At 39.5% G+C, this 19,536-nt stretch overlaps 1 protein-coding gene across 1 annotated transcript in view; it reads right to left on the bottom strand.

Moving 5' to 3' along the window:
- Positions 1-1,434: 1,434 nt before the first annotated feature.
- ITGA9 (integrin subunit alpha 9) overlaps positions 1,435-19,536 on the bottom strand; it is a gene marked incomplete at both ends in the record, with an annotated part of 220,912 nt that continues 202,810 nt past the window's right edge. Inside the window, 2 exons of the mRNA XM_080364271.1 lie at positions 1,435-1,533; positions 16,721-16,840. Coding sequence (XP_080220397.1) covers positions 1,435-1,533; positions 16,721-16,840 — 219 coding nt within the window. The remainder of the gene's footprint in view (positions 1,534-16,720; positions 16,841-19,536) is intronic.

Below are 19,536 nucleotides of genomic sequence, written 5' to 3' on the forward strand. Positions count from 1 at the left end.
TTTACACAAGGTGCAAAGTACAAGTGGAATCTAAACCCAGGTCTTACAGAGTGCCACTATTTCTATTCAGAAATCCAAGAGCTTTCTGAAGAAACATGGTTGAATTGATTACAACTAAGTTTTTTCTAATTCAAAACATTATTTGTTAAGGAATTACCAGTGAACAAAGTGTCAATCTGAGATCCAATAACGTTTGCACCTTGACTAAACTTCCTTCTTAATGCTTGAGGAAGGATGACATTCAGTATTAGCAACAACCAGACAGAGAATCTAAGATCCAAAGATCCAAACATTTTACCCTTGCATCCTCTTATCTCTCTTAAAATTATCACATAAACAAACTCATGACTCGTGTATAAAACTCACAAGGCAGGCCTAATGCTCATAGCTTGTAAAAATTTATCACTTGCTTTGATAGCAACAGATCACAATCATTAACAGTAGCTTAAAAACCATCCTTCTTAATACTAACATTAATATTAATATGGCTCCATTTCATTTTTTTTTTCTTAATTCCAAGGAATTTGTCAATGCCATAGTCGTTGGGCAATTATATCCTTCTGGTATCTCAACTGTACAGTCCCAGATCATTACTGAAGCACTAGAGACTGCAAGAGATAACTTCCCAAAGGAAAAGATTCTGTGATGCTTCCTTCAGCGAGCAAATCAAGCTACAAGTCTTGCTACAATGCCACTGAGGAAGCATTTTCATTCTCTCCTATTCAGGCCAGTAAAGGATAGACTCATATACAGAACATCACATCTGTGTAATACTTTAGGTTCTTTAGTTTATAAATCAAACATCAAATTCAATTTTTAAAAAAAAGAGATAATGAAAAGACTTTGGCTTCTTGCCGTTAAATTGTCTATATACATTACCAAGCCTTGTGAATTAAGCATATAGGATTTCAGCTACTTTTATCTGCAAATCTCTCTTTTCTCTCTTGCATTGAAGTTTAAAAGTACAATAGGAATTATATATACATATATATATTTCCATGGATTTAGCCAGATATCAGTGCTTGAGTGAACTATATAGCTATTCAATAGAAACTATAAAACATTGATACAAATATAAAGACATAATATAAAAAGCCTATATTTATAAAAAATATTTTTAGGTAAGTCTTCCCCTGAGGGTATACCACATAGTTGGATTCATAAATATTGCTCTGCACTGCAGCTTGGTTACCAAAGTTCAAAGTTCAGCTCTTAAATGAAGTATAACTAACTCGCTCCAGTCACCCGACATGGCTACAGTGGTTGCCTCAGGATATGTTCCCTAGTTTGTTGGAGTGATAAAGACACAGCATCGACGGGGTCTCCGAAAAATCTGGAGAAGATTCCTTCTTCCACATATGGAAGATAAGAGAGCAGGACCTATAGGCTAGCGAGCGCGTGTCACATGACTGGGCTTTTGTTTTGGCGGGCAGTTCACTGATTTTTCTGGACCCAGTCCCAACTATCTTCATTCTCCTTTCTGCTCTTTTCGGCCTCAATAATTTCTTTGTACTTCCGGCGGAAGAAGCCCATCTGCAAATCAAGAAGAGATGACAGTGGTAAGTAACAGCACCATTAAATCAAAACTTACTTTGTCAGAAAACGGTGTCGAGAAAAAAGTAGTACAGGTGTTAATATCTAATACCTCCTAATGCTAAATTGGCATCATAGCTCCTCATTTACATCACTATGAATGAAATCAGAACGGGTCCCAAATCTTCATGAGTACTCTGCACCTTATAGATGAACAACTCTGAGGGAAGAGTTCTCTCAATAAAACACGTTTTAAATAAAATATGCATAAAGTATTCTAATTGACAAAGACCAGAAGAGGCAGATACAGATTTATTGGTTTGAAATAAAGACTAATGCAACATTTAGATCTGAACGTAAAGCCAGGCTAACACTTGGGTCCTGAGTAAATGATGCTGAAGTTTTATGAACTGTGTCTACAACTGCACAAAACAAGACTGGAGGGATACAGTACACCCACTTCCCAGCACTCAAATTCCAACTATCAGCCTTTTTTGTAAGAAACCCTCTTCTAGAAAAGCCAGCATGGGCTATTGTCTATCACAGGTGCTCCACCACCATTGTGAAGAGCTCTGCTGCCACTTCGGTGTATCTGTCTCCAGAAGTATCAGCGCACTGCTGTACAACCACAGGTACTTCTCTTCCTGCCAGTAATCACTCTAAGTTCAGGTCTCAAATTTTCTATTTAAGGATCATTTACATTAAGATGCTTTGGAGGAAACTGAGAGCTCCAGACTCTTCTTTTACCTAAATGACTTCCCTTGTCCCATTGCTACCAGTTGTGTAATTTGCAGCTCAGAAGACAAAATACAAGCCTCATCCTACAAAACACAAAGCATCAACAGTAACTCCTCTACAAGCTTTCAAGCTGCTGCAGGGCTGATAATTACTTTTGCATATCTTCTTGTTTCCTAAACTCTTAAAGATATGCAAGTGGTTTTCATTTCGGTTTGGATAAAAACCCCTTGTATCTCTGTTTTTTTTAAGCCTTTCAAATAAACAAAAATGCTTTTAATAACAGACTTTGGTAAGCATTCAAGAATAACTTCTCAAACTTAGCAGTGCACTATTGAGACCACTGTATCAACATTTTGTTCATCATAATTAAACATTTATGTAACTCCTACCATTCTAAACCTGGTTTCTTACTCCTGCTGAGTAAAACACGAGGCTTTATTCTTCCTTTATCAACCAGTTATTACCATCCTTTATTCCCAAATTGGCTATACGTAGGAATATTTTGTGCTGTTTTGTCACTACTAAGTTTCTGTTAAGTTGGGTGTTTTAGTTTCAGTTCTTTAGCAAGTTTAATTTTCTTCAAGTATGTTTTAACTCACAGGGGTCTGAAAGGCAGCTTGTTCAAACTACTGAGGGTGCTCCTCCAGCAGTGCTTCCTAAAGCCCAGGTCCTTGCCGGTGCCCCAACTACACCCTGAATTCATGGCAACATGAGACCAGACACACACCATCCTCTGTCACCCCTTACCTTTGCTGCTTGGCTTCTGTGCAAAGGATACAGGAGGTGCAGCGTGGTGTAACAAGCCCCTTTTTTGGATATCTGTGGACCACAGCCCTAGGGCATGCTATTGATCTAGAAACTGCTGAGTGCATCGATGTACTTACATGCACATCTGGAACCACTTTGTAAATACACAATAGGCACAAATATCTACAAATTCACACAAATACCTACAATGGCAATTTTACAGAGGTCCCACGACCTTAGGGAGGCCTTAGAAGTAGTTTGTTCATAGTTTTGTGCATAGACTATGGACACAGTCTCCCATCTATCATAAGCAAAGCTTTATATGCTGCTCAATACAGGCAAATGCATTGACAATGGTGGTTCTGTTCTGAAAAAACACCTCACAAAAGGGACACTGTTGAATTCTCGAGGGCCATGTCTCCCTTGCCTCCCAGCATCTTTCAGAATAGCGTATGCAAGGATTCAGAAAAAGAGAATTAAAGAACTACTTATCTGGTTCCCTGTTCTTCACACTTGCTCTAGAAGTCAGATCAAGTCCATTCTTTAGTAGAAAAATATCATTGCTACTAAGTTTTCTACTTGTACCTACAAGCTATACCAATGCAAAGGATGTATTTTGAGAAGACATCCTCAAGATAGCACCATAATAAAAATGCCAGTGAAATTTCACTGTTGATGCCAACATACTTTGGCTCAATGAAGACTTGAAGCCAATAACAAATGTTTCTATAGATTTTCATGATCTAACCCAGAGGTGAATTATTTTATTGATAATGGGGGCGGGGGAAGTCTAAGAACCTACTACTTTGTTGTTCTGCCCCAGTAGGATTAATTTTAGGTACTTATCTTAGTCACAGGAATCTGCAGATACTCCTTACATATGCTCAGGGAGCAGATATATTGAAGAAGTGGGGGCCATTTTTGTATTATCGAGTTTTATAACAGACCTACATGGTCTGCACATTAGAAAATAAAATTGCCGCAGAACTTTATTTCTAAGATTAACAAGAGAAGTTCAAGCTGTAGCTTTCAAAAACAGGTTTTAAACCCTTAAGGTTTCCATCCTTCATGCAACCACATCCTTGGTTCAATAAAATCCTCTCTTGAAGTTACAATCAAAATAATAGAAAGGCTTTTTAATTTCCTCGAGGGCCAAACAAACAAAAGCAAACTCCTTCCCACTGTTATTTTAATAAAAATTGTCTGTTTGTGAACATCTGCTTCAGGAATTATTTTTAAAAGTTCGTTATGATAGTTTTGGTATGTTACTGTTTTGTTACTGGATACAGAATGCTTCTGTACAACTTTCTAGTAGGGTAAAAAAAGTGAGCTGAAGACCTTAATAAATATTAATGAAGCATGAAATCCTACATCTAGAGGTGACTCCACTACAAAGCTATATATGTTTACTTGCTGTAAATGATCTGGATAATCTAAAATTATGTAGAGGACTTAAGTGCAAGCAAGAAGAGAATCTGGACTTTAAGGATTTTTGGTTTAACATTGTTTAAATTAGTGGTCAGAAATCAGCTATATTTCCTGAAAGGCAAGGATGTACTTTGTTATGGGATACTGTTCCTTAGTGTTAACATCATATATTTCCACTTAATGTGAGAGTCCCTGTCACCACCAGAAAGGGGTTTTTTTTTGTAATGGCCATGAAGAAATCACAACATAGCCATTGTTTCACAAGAGCCCACACAACCCACGTATACATCTCCTTACAATAAACTGATTTCACTAAAAATGACAGCAATATTTATCCATATGTTGAGGGCTTTTAAGTGCCTGTGGCAAGCTGAAGAGAACAAGGGAATTTACATTCCAGTGAGGAGATACAGGGGTAGCAAGGAGGAGGACTCTTGGACCAAAGCAGGAGAATTGATGCAATCTGGGGCTGAGTATACACGGGCTTTTTTGTCACTGGGGCAGAAGTGACAGCAGAAGATCTCTTTTCTGTGTCTAATGCAAAGCCCTTAAGAGAAGTCAGAGAACCCAGTGAGGACCGCACTGCTGAGACTCAGTCCTGAGTTTGAAGCAGGGAGAGGAGGAGAGATCCTCAGCTTTAACAGGAGTACCGCTGTGATCTCATTTGTGGAATGGGTATCTACAGTGTGCCAATTGTCTCCAACCCACATTTCATAGGGAACGAGTCTCTAATGTTGTTCAATTCTCCCAGACTTTGTTTTCCATATATACAGACAAGTGTGTATGTGTGTACACATACAGATGTACATATACGGAAAAGGAATACTTAAGTCTAGAGCCATGACACCATCATGCAATCTGCGAGTTCACACCACCACATCCAAGGAAAGGACTGAAGACAATATTTTGATGAGTAAATCTCTGCCTGGGGAAGGCACTCACGAGAATAAGAGCTATTGAACATATTTAGAGGAGACAAGGCAAAAGTATCATGGGAAGCTGAAGGGTTACAGTAGAACAGTCATCGGCCACCAAAGACAAGGCAGGAAATGAGAAAAGCGAATTACAGTCAGCATTTCAGAGTTGGGTGGAAATTATTTGGGAAGGCAGAGGAGGCCCTATTGAGTTATGGGCCTTTCGGGTCAGTGCAGCTGAAAGAAAGGTCTTGGGAGCAGGACACTGCTCAGCATGCAGCATACTTTTCTCTTAACCCTGGCAGACCTCACCAGAGGGCAACTGCTACACCAAGGGCACCATGTCCTACTTTGTTTCTTCAGTGTACAAACACAGACGAGGAAGAGGGCCATTGAGGACTTCGTGAATATACGGGTAGACCCGAAATCCTGGGGCTAGTAGTGTCACTCACAATGGATTCACTTCCCAGGCCAGGGAAAGAAGAGAGGTTGTCTGTAAATCCACAAACTGTCATGTTTCACATCTGCTGTGATAAACTGCAAAGATATCTGCTTGCTTTTAAACAAATCCAAACAAATTCATGGAGATTCAAACAAAATGGAACGAAAAAGCTGGCCTGGTCTTTACCAGAACTGACAAACAATAACCAGTCCTTTCTGGAGGTGCTTCAAGTAAGTATTAGAGCTGCTATAAATAGGTGGCTTAGATTCAAAACCTAAAACCATCCATAGGTTTTACACACATCCTTTAATTTAGTTATTCCAGCCCATGTACCCTTTTCTAGCATAACCTTACTGCCATCTACAGTAAATGCTGAGCAGAAAGCATGTCTCTCGCAAAACCAAACAATAAAGCAATAGAAAATCTGTGTTACTTGTCAGCAGGGGAATTACACCTGTTTTTGTGAAGTTATTTATTGCCATGCAACAGCACTGTCAAGTCCTCTACTCAATCTTAAGCATTTAAAGTCTCTCTCAAAAGCACACACAACTCCCTTTAGCTGTCATGCCAGGTTTAAATCCCTTAAAAACCACAGATAAGTCGTATCTAACAACAGTCGCATCAAATTGCATTCTTCAAGCACTCACACAAACTGAAAACTTCGAAGCGATTTCAAAGTGTTGAATTAACATGACAATAAATTATTGCCCTTTTTTCCCCATTGCTATTTTCTGCACATTCAAAGGCTGATCACTGAATTACTAGATTTTATATTTTTCTAAACTCTGAAAGTATAAACATTTAGCCAACATTTCCTGCAGAACCGTCCTGTGGCTATCTCTCTAGGGTGCCAATGATAAGCATGTTTGAAGAGTGATGATACTGCAAAATAAAATTTAATCTGCAGTTGGGAAAAAACAAGGCTGATCAGAGGGCAAGAGATATCGCTGCCTTTGCTACAGTAACTGTTGAGTAAATGTCTAGAGCACTCTTACAATGTCCAGTGGGGCTTACTCTCTCAATGAAATAAAATAGTTTGAAATGTGGATTGTAGAAGAATGGTTATGTTTTGTATTTTCTTAAGTATTTTCTCCATTAACATAATCTATTAGGAAAGAAGAAAATGCCGACTACTGTAAAAATAAATCATTACGTCTTGATTCGCACTAGTGTTCCGTGCTACTAATACAGGTTTGTGAACAACAAACTGTGTTCAAACAGAATTCAGAACTATAAGAAACTTTTGCAACTTTTTGTACAATTTTTAATTTTCTCATGTATCCTGAGGTACTACACTGCACACACAAAGTGTTGATTTTTATCAGTATGGCTCTGCTGATAAACATCTTCTAGTGGAGGTTACAGTACAAACCAACAATTAAAGAGAAAAGAGAGAGAAGTGAGTACTGACATAAGCGTAACTAAGAAATAAAATTAAATTTAAGAACCACTGAAAAGATCTCCCATAGAACTAGGCTTTGACAAGATACTTGAGGTTCAGTACCTTAATCAGAAGCTGTATTTCCTCTATTATACAGCATTTTCATCTACTGCTAAGCACTGTCCAGCTATACCTGATGAACAGCACTCAGATCCTGAATCTTTCACAGCCACATCTCTTTAATCTAGGCAGAGGTCCCAAGTCATTAATCTTGTGGCCCTTCAGTAATCTTCTCCTCACCTTTTTTGAGTATATGCCCTTGGCCACTTCCCCTTCTCATAAACAGCACCACAGATAAAAAAAATAGGCAGCTAAACATGGTTCAAAGTGGGGCCAGGAACCTAACCCCAATCAAGATGCCATCAGCTGGCTAAGCAGCCACACCTCCAATCTCTGCAAAGCAGTGCTGCTGAGATGGGAAGCACCAAGTTTTTCCCCATGCTGAGATCGATCACTGATTATTAAGTGCATCGCACTTCACTACTGCCAAGAAGGCAGGAAAAAATACTTTGCACTTGGGTTCGTGTGGCCCTGGATAATTTTGGCAAGCCACCAGCTCTAAGAGGATGCACCGTTTCCTTCCTCCCAATTAAAGGGCCCTTGCCACAGTACAGAAGGGTCACAAACAGATATTGTGTATCATTTTTTTCCATAAAGGACTGGCAAACTGCCACCGCCTGGGCCCCCCTGTGAGGAAAAGCCATGTTTGGAAAGCAGCCACGTGTCCTGCCTGTAGTTAAAGGAGAAAATATATATTTAGGAGGAAGGATGATAATATGGCTAAGGTACGCTCCTAAGGACTCCAGTGGCCTGGCTTTCATTATTCAGTCTTCCATTGACATTTGAGAGGCAAATCCCTTAACTTTCCTGTAACATAGATCCTCACTTGCTCAGTGAAACACGTACAAGAAAATAAATACATATGCTTCAAACATCACCGTTCAACAAATGCCTGCAGTGGGTGTGTGTATGTATGCACATAAAATGTATACTTTGTGTATATACACAATGCTATATACACTTATGCAGCTGGGGAACTGAGGCAAAGAGAAGTTCAGTAGCTTGCTCACAGAAAATTTCTCCTCTACAAAAACTTTGTTTGGCTACTACGGAACAATTTCATACCTTGCATGAGTATCTGATCCCAATGTATTGCAACTGATAGACATTGCTATGGCAGAAAAGAACTAGCAACATACACAAAATTGCATTTAAGTGACTTAAGATATTACTGTTGGTAACTAGGGTGAAGATGTGTAGTGCACAGATTTTAAAAGGAAATTTATTGCACAGGCTGTAGTAGTAAAACAAATATCGTTTTTAAACACATATTTTATCAGGCTGTTACTATGTAATGTTGAAATAAGAAGAAAAACTTTAAGTGCCTTTTTTTTCCCCCCAAGAACAGTCAATTTATAAACTTAGCTCAAGTGGTCTGTAAATAAGCTATTAATTTAATGAAATGCTTTATGTCTGTCTCAAAGGCCAAATTTTCCAAAAACAGTGACTAAGGTACCTTAAAGTCGATACACAATTCAGGCTAGCAGCACGCACAGAAAATATACATTTAGATGTGGGAAAGACATAATTGCACACAGAGATGGACACCAGTACCGACAATTTAATTTACTACTTTAGCTTCTTTAATATATCATGCCTTGCTGTTGTCACTGATGCTGGAGCGTCACCTCAGCACAAACATGAAGTCCAGTCATCAATAATTTGTTCCTCTAACCACTCCTGGTTCAACTTTTGTCCCAGTTGGCTTCAATGGACCTACTTGCTAATTCAGTGAATAAAGCTCGTGGTTCTCATGTCTTACCCTTGAATTATCTTTACCTTGTAGGTAAGATCTAGTTTGCCTCTGACAGACTAATTCACCTAGTGTTTGTTTCTTCTGTACATACATAACATATTTTGTTAAGGACTTTGCACTTGCAGTTCTTCAGAAATGAAGATAACTCCAGTTAATGAACTTCTAAAGATCTTTCAGTGCTGAGTGCTGGTAACTTGAGTCTAATGAAAGCATGAACTTCTTGTAGGATGGTAACTGTGTACAGTAACTTGCACAGCAGATGTTACCAGTATACTTCGCCAACATTAAAACTCATAAACACTTTCAAATAGTTTAAAGATCTTTTCCTATTGCAAAATTTTACTAAGTAGTGCATTTCTTAAAAAGTCATAGAACGAACACAGCCATCATCCAAAGTTCATCTCTGATTATCAGTCTCAAAAATTAGAAAGAAAACAATGTCTACTGCAGATATGTCTGGACAAATTACTATATACTGATTTCTTAAATCTCAGCAGGGAATAGGACAATAATTAGATATATTATTCCTGCAAGTGCAATTAATTTAAGACATATCTCATTCTATATTTTTCATTTCCTCCCTAAAGAAAAAAGAAAAACTACTGAAATATTTCTGACTTTGTATGAAAACCAGAGACTAAACATTAAAGACTATTTCTGGAATTAATAAAAAGTAGCTTTACAATTGCATTTTGATACATTTGACCTGCCAAAAATATTTGCATGGAAGTTGTGCTGTATCCATAATTATCAGAATAAATTACTTTCATGGGTTTAGCTGAACTAGTAGGAAATGGCTATGGCTGGTTAAAGTCATAACACAGAATTTCCCACTATGACACCAAGCTTAAAGAGAGAATTCAGACTATGCAAGTCACATTTTCTCTGTTCTTGGCATTTGGGTCTGAGGGATGGTAACAACTTCCAACAAATACACATGTTGTGTTCCAGCAGTTGGGAACCTTGGAAACTTAGGTACTTATTTGCAATTTTTCAGTCTACACACATATTCTTTTTCTCGTTTGGGCTCCTGAAAATGCTGTCTGTCTTCTTTTCAGAAAGAAAATCTGAATCACGACCCGACCTCTCTCTTGCCAGTGGGTCTCATTTGTTCACATGGAGCAACATAGCTGCAATGGCTGTGATTTTCTCAAAGTGCCTGGCAGACACAGATCCTGTTTGGAGGACATTGAGACCAGAGAGAACACTCAGCCACAACGTTATTGTTGTACATTCACGTAGTTCATTTTATCCGGGAAGATAACAAAGGCATTTCACAAGTACTGGACACACACCACCACTGAAATGCTGCCAACCTTCCCCTTGAGGCTGGTGAACAAATATTACATGGTAGCCAGCAAACTCACTGGGGAAGGCAGTGCTTTGGCTACAACATTAACTGTCCGCTTGTGTAAGGACAAATAAAAGATGTTCAAACACAATCTTCCTCTAACATCTAGACAGAATTTAAAAAGCACAGCAAATCACTTAAATAATCGAGTGTAGAAAACCTGACATTTGAGCCCCTGTTGCCTGAATACAAACCTTTTCTGTCTGGGGAAGCCAAGGGTAAACAAATGGTTTGAGATGCTCACATTGGTCCAAGAAAAGGAAATGTAATAAAACACAGTTTTGTCTGTTCTTTATGAACAGAAACAGACTTCAAATGGTCCAGCTACCTTCTGCCTGGTGAAAATGACATTATACAACCAAGCATATCTACTGACCTTTTTGCTCAAGGTTTCCTAGGTACTATACATAATGAAGATCCACCCATACTTGGGAGATAATACGGGTTTGGTTTTGAATCACAGAAGCAAATTATCACCTGATTGCGTTTTTATTATTTATAACAGGATAATACTGTTCTCAAAGCCCAGTTCTAGGCCTACTGAGTCTAGAATCTGTGTCAAGTAGTATCCCTGAGAAGCCTACATAAGAGACAGCAAGTAACAACTTATTTGAAGCAACTAGATAAATGGGTAACAAAAGTAACAAAGTGCAAAGCTTATCAGAAAAAACCTCTCAAGAATGCAATGATTTGAGGACTACAAAAGGAAGAATTTCAGAGAACACAACTGAAGTTACAGTATTTGCCATTTTGATGGACAAACAGGACAGGTACGGGCTACGTAGTTCCTGTATGTAGGGATCATAGTTTTCTAAGTGATAATAACTGAAAAATGAGAGGACAAAGCTTAGCAGGAACTTGGAAGAAAGTGTGAGAAACTACTGTTGTTGATATAATTTTAAACTGAGGAGAGATGGTGGAGAAGAAAACAAGAAGAAAGAAAAAGGAGAAGTATTTCCCTTTACAAGTTCTGAGACAGCCGGGGCATCTGTCTACATCTCCACAGGGAAGACCTTTGTACTCTGTGAAGTCCACCCTTCCCATCACTAGCCCCAGGTAAGTGCTCTCACAGCAATTTGAGCCAACTGCCTTGTTTATCTTAACATCAATTATGATTCTTAATTTTAAAGTATCACCATAATAAATAAAGGTTTATTCTTGGAATTATATGTAGAGAAAGGAAGAAGCATGTGAACTCCGCATAGGCACAGGAACTTTCATCAAAGATATGAAACACCACTCAGTTTCAACAGGTTTCTTGTTCACCACCTCCAAAACCTACATTTGGAGCTATACAGCTGTGGCAATGTGTAGGTTACACCCACCCGGGAGACTTTTTGCATTGAAAAATAGGCAAAAAAAATGTTCTTTGGGCTTTTAATACAGGATACAGAGCAAACACTGGCAAAGAATAAGTGCATAGATTGCTTTATTCCTCTCCTGTATGTTTTGGCCCATTGTAAGAAGACTTAATGTTTGAGGCCCTAAGTAAGGGAAAGTGTCTCCTTCCAAAAAGGAGAAAACTGGGTTTTGCTACATAGGTGAATTTCGAGTTAGCTTTAGCCTTGGTTAGCTTCAGATGTTTTCTGAATGCTGAGACAATATGTGAGGCAACAGCAACTACTGCACATAGAGGAATAAAAGTGTTCTTTGAAAGACACTTGTGCAGTCACAGAAAAAAGTCATCGGGCTTCTCCAAGCAAGAAGCCCACATGCACCTTTGAAATACCTGCTTGGGCTTGTCTGGCTTTTTTAAAAGACCTTCATATTTCATAAAGCAAGCTTTATAGTTCAAAACTATTGTCCGTTTAAGCAGTGCTAGCAAACAGCTGCATCCACACTTACAGCCTCTGCTTAAATGAGGATTTTGCAAGTCCAGCACTCAGCAGGATTCACACTCGCTGTTGGTAAAAGCCAGTTCAAAGCATGCACTAACTCAGCTCAGTAGACAGAAATGTCTTCACAACATTTCTCCTAAAAACTGAAAAATAGTCTTCAAACTCTCATTTTAAAGACAAAGGGCAAAAATGTTCTGTCTAGCACATACTGAAGAGCAAGAACCCTCTGGCTAATCAAAACCCAATATACATTGGTGCTGTTCTGCTTGTCGTTCTCCTCTCTGCAATTCTGTCAAAAATCCAGCACATGACACAGAAGAGGACCATCACATAAAGACACCCAGAGATCAATTCTTTGCCCTAGGAAACCACAAGCTATAAAACAGTGCTAGAAACCTCATTTTAGACAAGTCAGAGCTTGGATACCTCAGGGACAGGCTCAGTTCAGAAAGAAGCTGAAAGTCCAGATAAAGAAGTTTAGATAAAAGTTCAGCTCCTGTGTTAAACAAGCCACAAATAATCAAAATCAGCATACTGCAATGAATATAAATTTTTTGTTGTGCAAATCATTTCCACAGCTGGCTGTACAGATCACTCAGCTGCCCAAGTGTCCAGTATGGTACTCACACATCCTCCCCCCACCGCCTTCTTTATATCCTCTGGGCACAAACCAATTTTTTTTTTTCTGTGTACATTATCTAAAACTATATGGGATTGAATAATTCACTCCATAACTCAAGCCAGTTCAAATGTAGAAACTTCAGTCCTCAGCACTGTAAATCACTACTGTTATTAATAGAATATATATTGCTATAATACATTATGCTTCAGTTTTTCATTTGCGTGGTGTATGCCAATTCTTCCCTGTTTTACATGTGCATAAATCCACTATGCCCAAAAGGGACCTTGGCCCCGCGCATGGCTGCAGCCCTGACAGCTGAAGGAAGGATGTGCGGGACAGCAGCCCCCCATAATAACCCAGCCATGACCGCCTTCCCCTCCTGAGCTGTTGCCAGTGCTTGTGAAACCATGGGCTTGCCTAGCAAGTGGGTAGTTGGCCTGAAGCAAGGCGATCTCCTCCCCCCTCTTCCTCCGCTCTTCACAAACATGTGGAGGCCACCAAAGAAGTGCAGGCCAACCTCTGCAGTACAACGCAAGATGTATTGCTGTGGGTGACAGCATGAGAGCCCCTCCTGCTCCTATTGCACATGGGAGAGCAGAGGCGAGGAGCCAGTCGGCAGAGTGAGCTGCACGGCAGAGCAGCCTGCGAGAGTGGGAGCATGTCCCCAGGGATGCCTGCACAAAGGCATCCGGAGTGGATGAACAAGCATCAGGGTAAAACTGGGCACTATCCAACAAAATGAGCAACTCTTGCCAGTGTGCCTTATGCACGGCATCTCATGGATGTCAAGGAAAAGTTGCCCAGCTCCTCTGAAGCTGTATGCACTTAAACCAGAGGAAACACAGTGCCTACGTGAAATACTAAAATAAACAGAGAAGCAAAGTCAGTCAAAAGCTGATCAAGCTCACACTAAAAAGCTTGTTATGTGTCTAGAAACATGGTTATGGTCTCGCACATGAATAAATAAGCTTTTACCTGAAGTGAAACAACCAGACATTTAACATCACTTCCATTGACATGGAACCCCTAAACGGTGAAATTTTAGACCTACAAATAATGAAATAATTACCATCTTCATCTCATTGTATGCATAGCAATCTTACTCTGATTCAAAATAAGATTTTAAGCTGGAATGTCCCTGATATCTCACTCCTGCTAACACCATTAATTCTAGCAGTGGAATTAATTCTAGCAATGTGGAATATTTACATGTCTTCTAATATTTTTCTGCAGCTTTAAGGAGCCGCTTAGTCCCTTTGCAAAATATCAGCATGCTCGAGGATTTGTCCATTGTGTTCTAGCACTCAAGGAACAGTCGTGCGTTCAGTGAGAGTGTATGAGAGCGTACCTGCCACATCGGGCTGAAGCACTGTAGCTGCCAGCAAAGCCTTGTGCTGCTGCCAGTGCTCAGCTCTCTTATAATGAGTTTACTCCTGCTCTGTTTTGTGTAAACAGCTGCCTTCCAGGACCACAGTTTATGTCTAATTAATTTCTTAATAAAAACATAGTTTAGTTTATAGTCTGGCCCTAAAATTTGGGTAATTTCTAGTTCTCACTAGTGGTTCTAAGATGTCGCAAACTCCATTGATTTCAAATATGCTCTTTCATACCACAGTTAAAGACGAAAATATTTCTAATATAAAGTTTGGTGGTTTTTTTTTTTTTTTTTTTACTTCACACACAAAATTTAGGAATGGCTGCAGGATATACTTGGCCAATTTTGTCTAACAAATATTTACAATCAGACAATTAAGATTCCTCTGTAGGACTGCAGCTTTCCCATGTCAGTTTCATCTCAGATAAGTTTAATATTGCCAGTAACTTTAATAAATATAGCAACTAGTGAGTGCAAAGTATTACTTATGTATATTTATGTTCCAAACTAAGACTTAAATAAAAATATTGGCTGATACTAGGAGCTTTTAAACACTTTTCTCTAAAACAAAACCTTAAGTTATTGGTTCCTTTAGAAATCATGCAACTCTGTGGATAAATCACAGGAGTGCAGCTGGCAAAGCCTGGCTTTTACTGCCATTTCTGCCACAGGACTCTCAGCAAGGCATCTCATTCTGCTTTTGCCTCACCACTTTAACATCTGCATGCAGGAAGCCTGGTGGTAGCTGTAATTATTTGTCACTCTCACTCAAAATTTCCCTCAATGCTTTCATTCAACAAAATGGCAGCTTCTTCATGTGCATTTGAATGATCCCTATAAAATTTAGAAGTGCTCAAGTCTCAAGATTAAGCCAGGAAGCAAAGGATTGTATTAATTCTAGTAGAGACCAAGAATTGAACTTGTGTCAGATTCTCATGGACACTCACAGTGAAAGGTGCTGTTCTCCTTATCTTCCACATTTTCAAACAGTTCATCTAGTACATTTTTACCTTCAGGAAATGAGCTGTATAAAAATCAGTCATATAGGTATCAGCAGCAGTAACTCATTTTTCAAAACCACGTGTCATTGGGACATAAACCCTGGGCCTCTTCCAGTCTCACATTTTTCCGTTCTCATGGTTATTCTGCCATCTTAATTGCACAGATTTTTTTCTTTATTTTGTATTTCTTTTTTGCTCTTTCGCCACAGAAAGCATTTCCCACATGCCAGAAAAACAGAAGTTAAGAGATATTCTAGACTGTGGTCAAACATTGTTTTCCAGATAGAAAGCACAGTCAATTTTGACCTGGCCAGTATATGATTAAAAATCTTCAAAGCTAACTATAAAAAAAATACTTTAAATCTACAACCCATATAAAATTTATATTATCTATGAAGTAGATGTATAACCTATAACACAGCTATACACACATCTGTACAACATACATAAGAACTGCATGGCCAGATTTTGGCCCGGGTTTGTACACCCATGTTACAGCCTCGCGACCTGCAGTGATATGTCCTTTCGCACCACATCAGGTCTGCGACCTCCAGTCCCGGCACAGCCAGCGAGCAGAGCCTGCAGCGCACATGCTGCTAAACAGCGCGAATCAGGCTGCTGGACCTCCGCCACGGGAAGCAAAATAAGGTTGGACTTGTTCCCATGTGTGCATTTGAGATTTACTTCTTTCAAAGACAGTCCCTGACCTTGACCGTGGCCTTTTAAATTTATGGATTGGTAACAGGGAACTGAGGAATGAAAACACTTGAAGCTTCTTACCCTTCGTATTTACCAGACCAGATGGCTGCTGCTAAGTGTTTGCATCAGCCCGGTTTTACCATGTAACAGTGCCTGGGTACAAAAATTGTATCTTATCAGAGATGGTGCGAAGGCTGGCTTTAACGGGTCCCAGTGCTTCTTGCTCTGGTAACGCATTTTACTCATCTGGAACTTTCTTTGAGGGATCTGAAGAATTTACTGCTGGATACTCCTCTTCTCCATGTATTTTACTTCTTGAAAACAGTAGCTACTGGCTGCTTTTTGCTAGGCATGCACCCAGTCTTTTAGCTGATCAAAGCCACATTGACCTGATTTTCAGGAAATCCTGTTTGAAATCAGCAAACCTCAGTCATCAGAAAACCATAGGAATGAACCAGCTGTCAGAGTTTGGAAATAAAAGCTGGTTTCTAAGAGGGATCCTCCTTTGTCCTGAAATGGTATCAGAGGTTTCAACTTTTAATAACCAGGTCCTAAAAAAAAATTCCACTTTTCCACTTCTCCATATCATGAGTCTTTCCTTGTCCCTCACCAAAGCCTGCATATGAAAATATTTTTGCTGGCTGATGGTTTCTGTAATGGAGAGAACAATTATTTAGTTTCTAAAGCAAATGGATGTTAAATGCAAGGATAAATTTAAGCCTTGTTTTTTTTCCTGGGGCCAGCCTCCATGTTTATGTTGCATTTGTTGCCTTACCTTCCACAAGAGCACAGCCAGCAACAGGAAGATGAGAATTCCCACCAGCAAACTGATGGCAATGATCCATCCGACAACATACCCACGAGGCTCCAGATTGTGCAAAGCCTCGAAGACCACCTACAAAGCAATTAGAAAAAGATATTTTTATGATTGGAAGTTGTATTATTTTCTCTTGTACTCATCTTATTAAACACATTGCATGGTGGCCTCACTGATCATATTGCATCTGTCAAACAAATATGGAATGCATTCTTCATTTCGTGCTTTCCATCTATTTTTTTCACAAAGAATTTAAAGCTTTCAAGTGGAATATGAGTAGCCATGCATTGGATCCAAAGGATATCAGCTTCCACTCCGAAATTACTCTCATCCTGTCAATGTTCCCACCCCATTCCAGACACTGAGCTTGTTCTGGTGCTGGGCCACCAAAGGTGCACAAAGGTTTACATGAAAAACTCCATCCCTTGGTTTGGCAGGGATTGCCATGACATCTCACTTGGTTTGTCTTGCTCATCATGTTCCTGGCCCTACCAAACACCCCGATGCTTCACATGAAACAATCGTGTGCTGAGCGTGTTGACTCTTTTTGACAAAAAATGGGACAACTCATATATATCCTTATTGAATACAAACCATCCCTGCTGTGCTTCACAAAGCACATTGTGCGAAAGAGGGAAGGGCGTGTGCAGTCATGGGCTCTTCTGGGAACGCAGAGAGCAGTTTCCTGCTGTTCTCTTCTCTCTTTTTGTATAGCATGTATGGCAGGGAAACACATCCTGCAAAGATATTTCAATAACCATCTGCCTTAAGAAGAAAATGGGAGTAAATTATACCACTTGTATACACTATGTGAATTTCCAGCCTCTTATTTCAATCAAAACCAGTTCCTCAGTGAAAAACTCAAAACTAGTTCTCTACAATGAGGCCTATTTCTGTGATAAATTTAGCGATTTAATATCCAGCAAATGCAGAGAGGCAGCAAAGATTTTGTTATAGGTAATATGTTTGCTTTGTCTGGCTTTGTTTTGGTTTGTTTTGGAAGGCAAAGTAGTGAGTTTTCCTCCCTTCTTCACAAACCACTTTCATCATCTTTGCTTTAAATTATCAAAACCCTTTTGTAGACATCAATTGTTAAATCAATCTTTTCAACAAAACAAAACAAAAAAATGGTAGTTTAAAGTGGGTGAAAATCTGGGAGTTATGGTCAGACACAATTATGCAATCCCAAGATATTCATCTTTAGGAGGCCCATAGAAGACCCATGAAATACCTCCACTCACCATTCATATAGCGTATTTCACACCATTCATATAGCGTCATTTATGAGACAGCAAAGTAAACCTGATACCGTACAACCCATATGGATGGTGAAGGTTGGCATTCAGGAAAATGCTGCAACAAGGACATGATGGCAGCATTGGAACAGAGGGCAAAAACGCTCTGGATTCTCCATCCTTGCAGGTTTCCAAGCCTCAGACAAAGCCATGGGGATTCTGAGCCAGTGCTGGTAACACCCCTGCTTTGAGTAGGAAATGGGACAGGTCAGCTTTCCCAGGTCCCATTAACGAACATTTCTCTGTTTCCATAAGCATATGCAGCCTCAAGCAAATGCCCACAAAAATTACAGCCACAGATGAGAGCGAGCAGGTCAGCAGGGCTATATTTTGTCACCGTGCTCCCATAAGAGAGTACTCCAAGATCCTTAATCTGAGTTTCACAGGCTAATGTTGATTTAGACCACAGTTTTTCTGGAGGAATTTGAACACAGCTTATTTAAGCTGATTTACACACACAGTTGTTGGGTTTTTTTCTATTGATGAGATATTATCAGGCATTTAATGACAATGAGATGTGAAAAAATAACAAATGGACAGCAACAAAGGCATACATAGATAACATTATCCAAACATATTCCCATAACCAGTATCACAATGCTCAAAATAGCTCTTGAACATGGACCAGTTCTTCACTTGAGAAAAAGGATAATTTTGGCATTTCAGACATTAGCACAAAGCCTTTGACAGACTTTTGAAGGCATCTTGCTGAACAGACCAAGTTTCCTAAGCAGCAGAGTTTCCCTCATAGCCAAGACAAGTGTAAGGGAAATACCAGACAGAGAGATCAAACACAAATCTTGTCCCTTCCTCATATTCCTGAGCCAACTTGGAAAGATGATCTGATGTGGCAGTCTATTTCTCACGAAGGCTATGGTTAGCATTCATTTTGTGGACACAAGTCAGAAGACTATTTCTTAGATGATAAGGAACTAATGTTATTTCTCTTTCTGACTATAAAAGAAACAAAACTCTCAACCTTTTAAATATTGCCAACTTTAGTGAAGAGACCTTTCAAGCAGTCCCTGGATGCAAAATGAGGTGGTGCCTTCTCTCCACTACTCAGAGAGAAAACGTTAACATAACACAACCTGCAGCACAACAGACCTATATGTTCTTCACGCTGCCAAAAGACAGAGCCAGGAACAGCTGCAGAGATCAAATCATACATCATCTCTACAGCAAGAGCCCCACATTTCAGGTTTGAAGCACACTGGATAGAATAGCTTGGCTGTAGTTTGTGCAGTCACAGCTCAGGCTACAAGGGTAGAGAGCCACAACAGCTTCTTATCTATTCAGCTTCTTCTAGCAGTCTGGAGTCAACATACAAGCACAAAACCTCCCTATTCCAGGTTTTGTGGTTTGGAGAGGAGAAGGGATGTTGTGCATGCTAATGTCCTTATCCCTCTCAAGTCCTCAAAATCAGCCTGCATTAATACACAGCCACTGCAATGAGTTTTGGTGAAGAAGCAACGAACG

This window comes from Nesoenas mayeri (genome assembly GCF_963082525.1).
Source record: "Nesoenas mayeri genome assembly, chromosome: 2".
NCBI classification, from domain to species: domain Eukaryota; kingdom Metazoa; phylum Chordata; class Aves; order Columbiformes; family Columbidae; genus Nesoenas; species Nesoenas mayeri.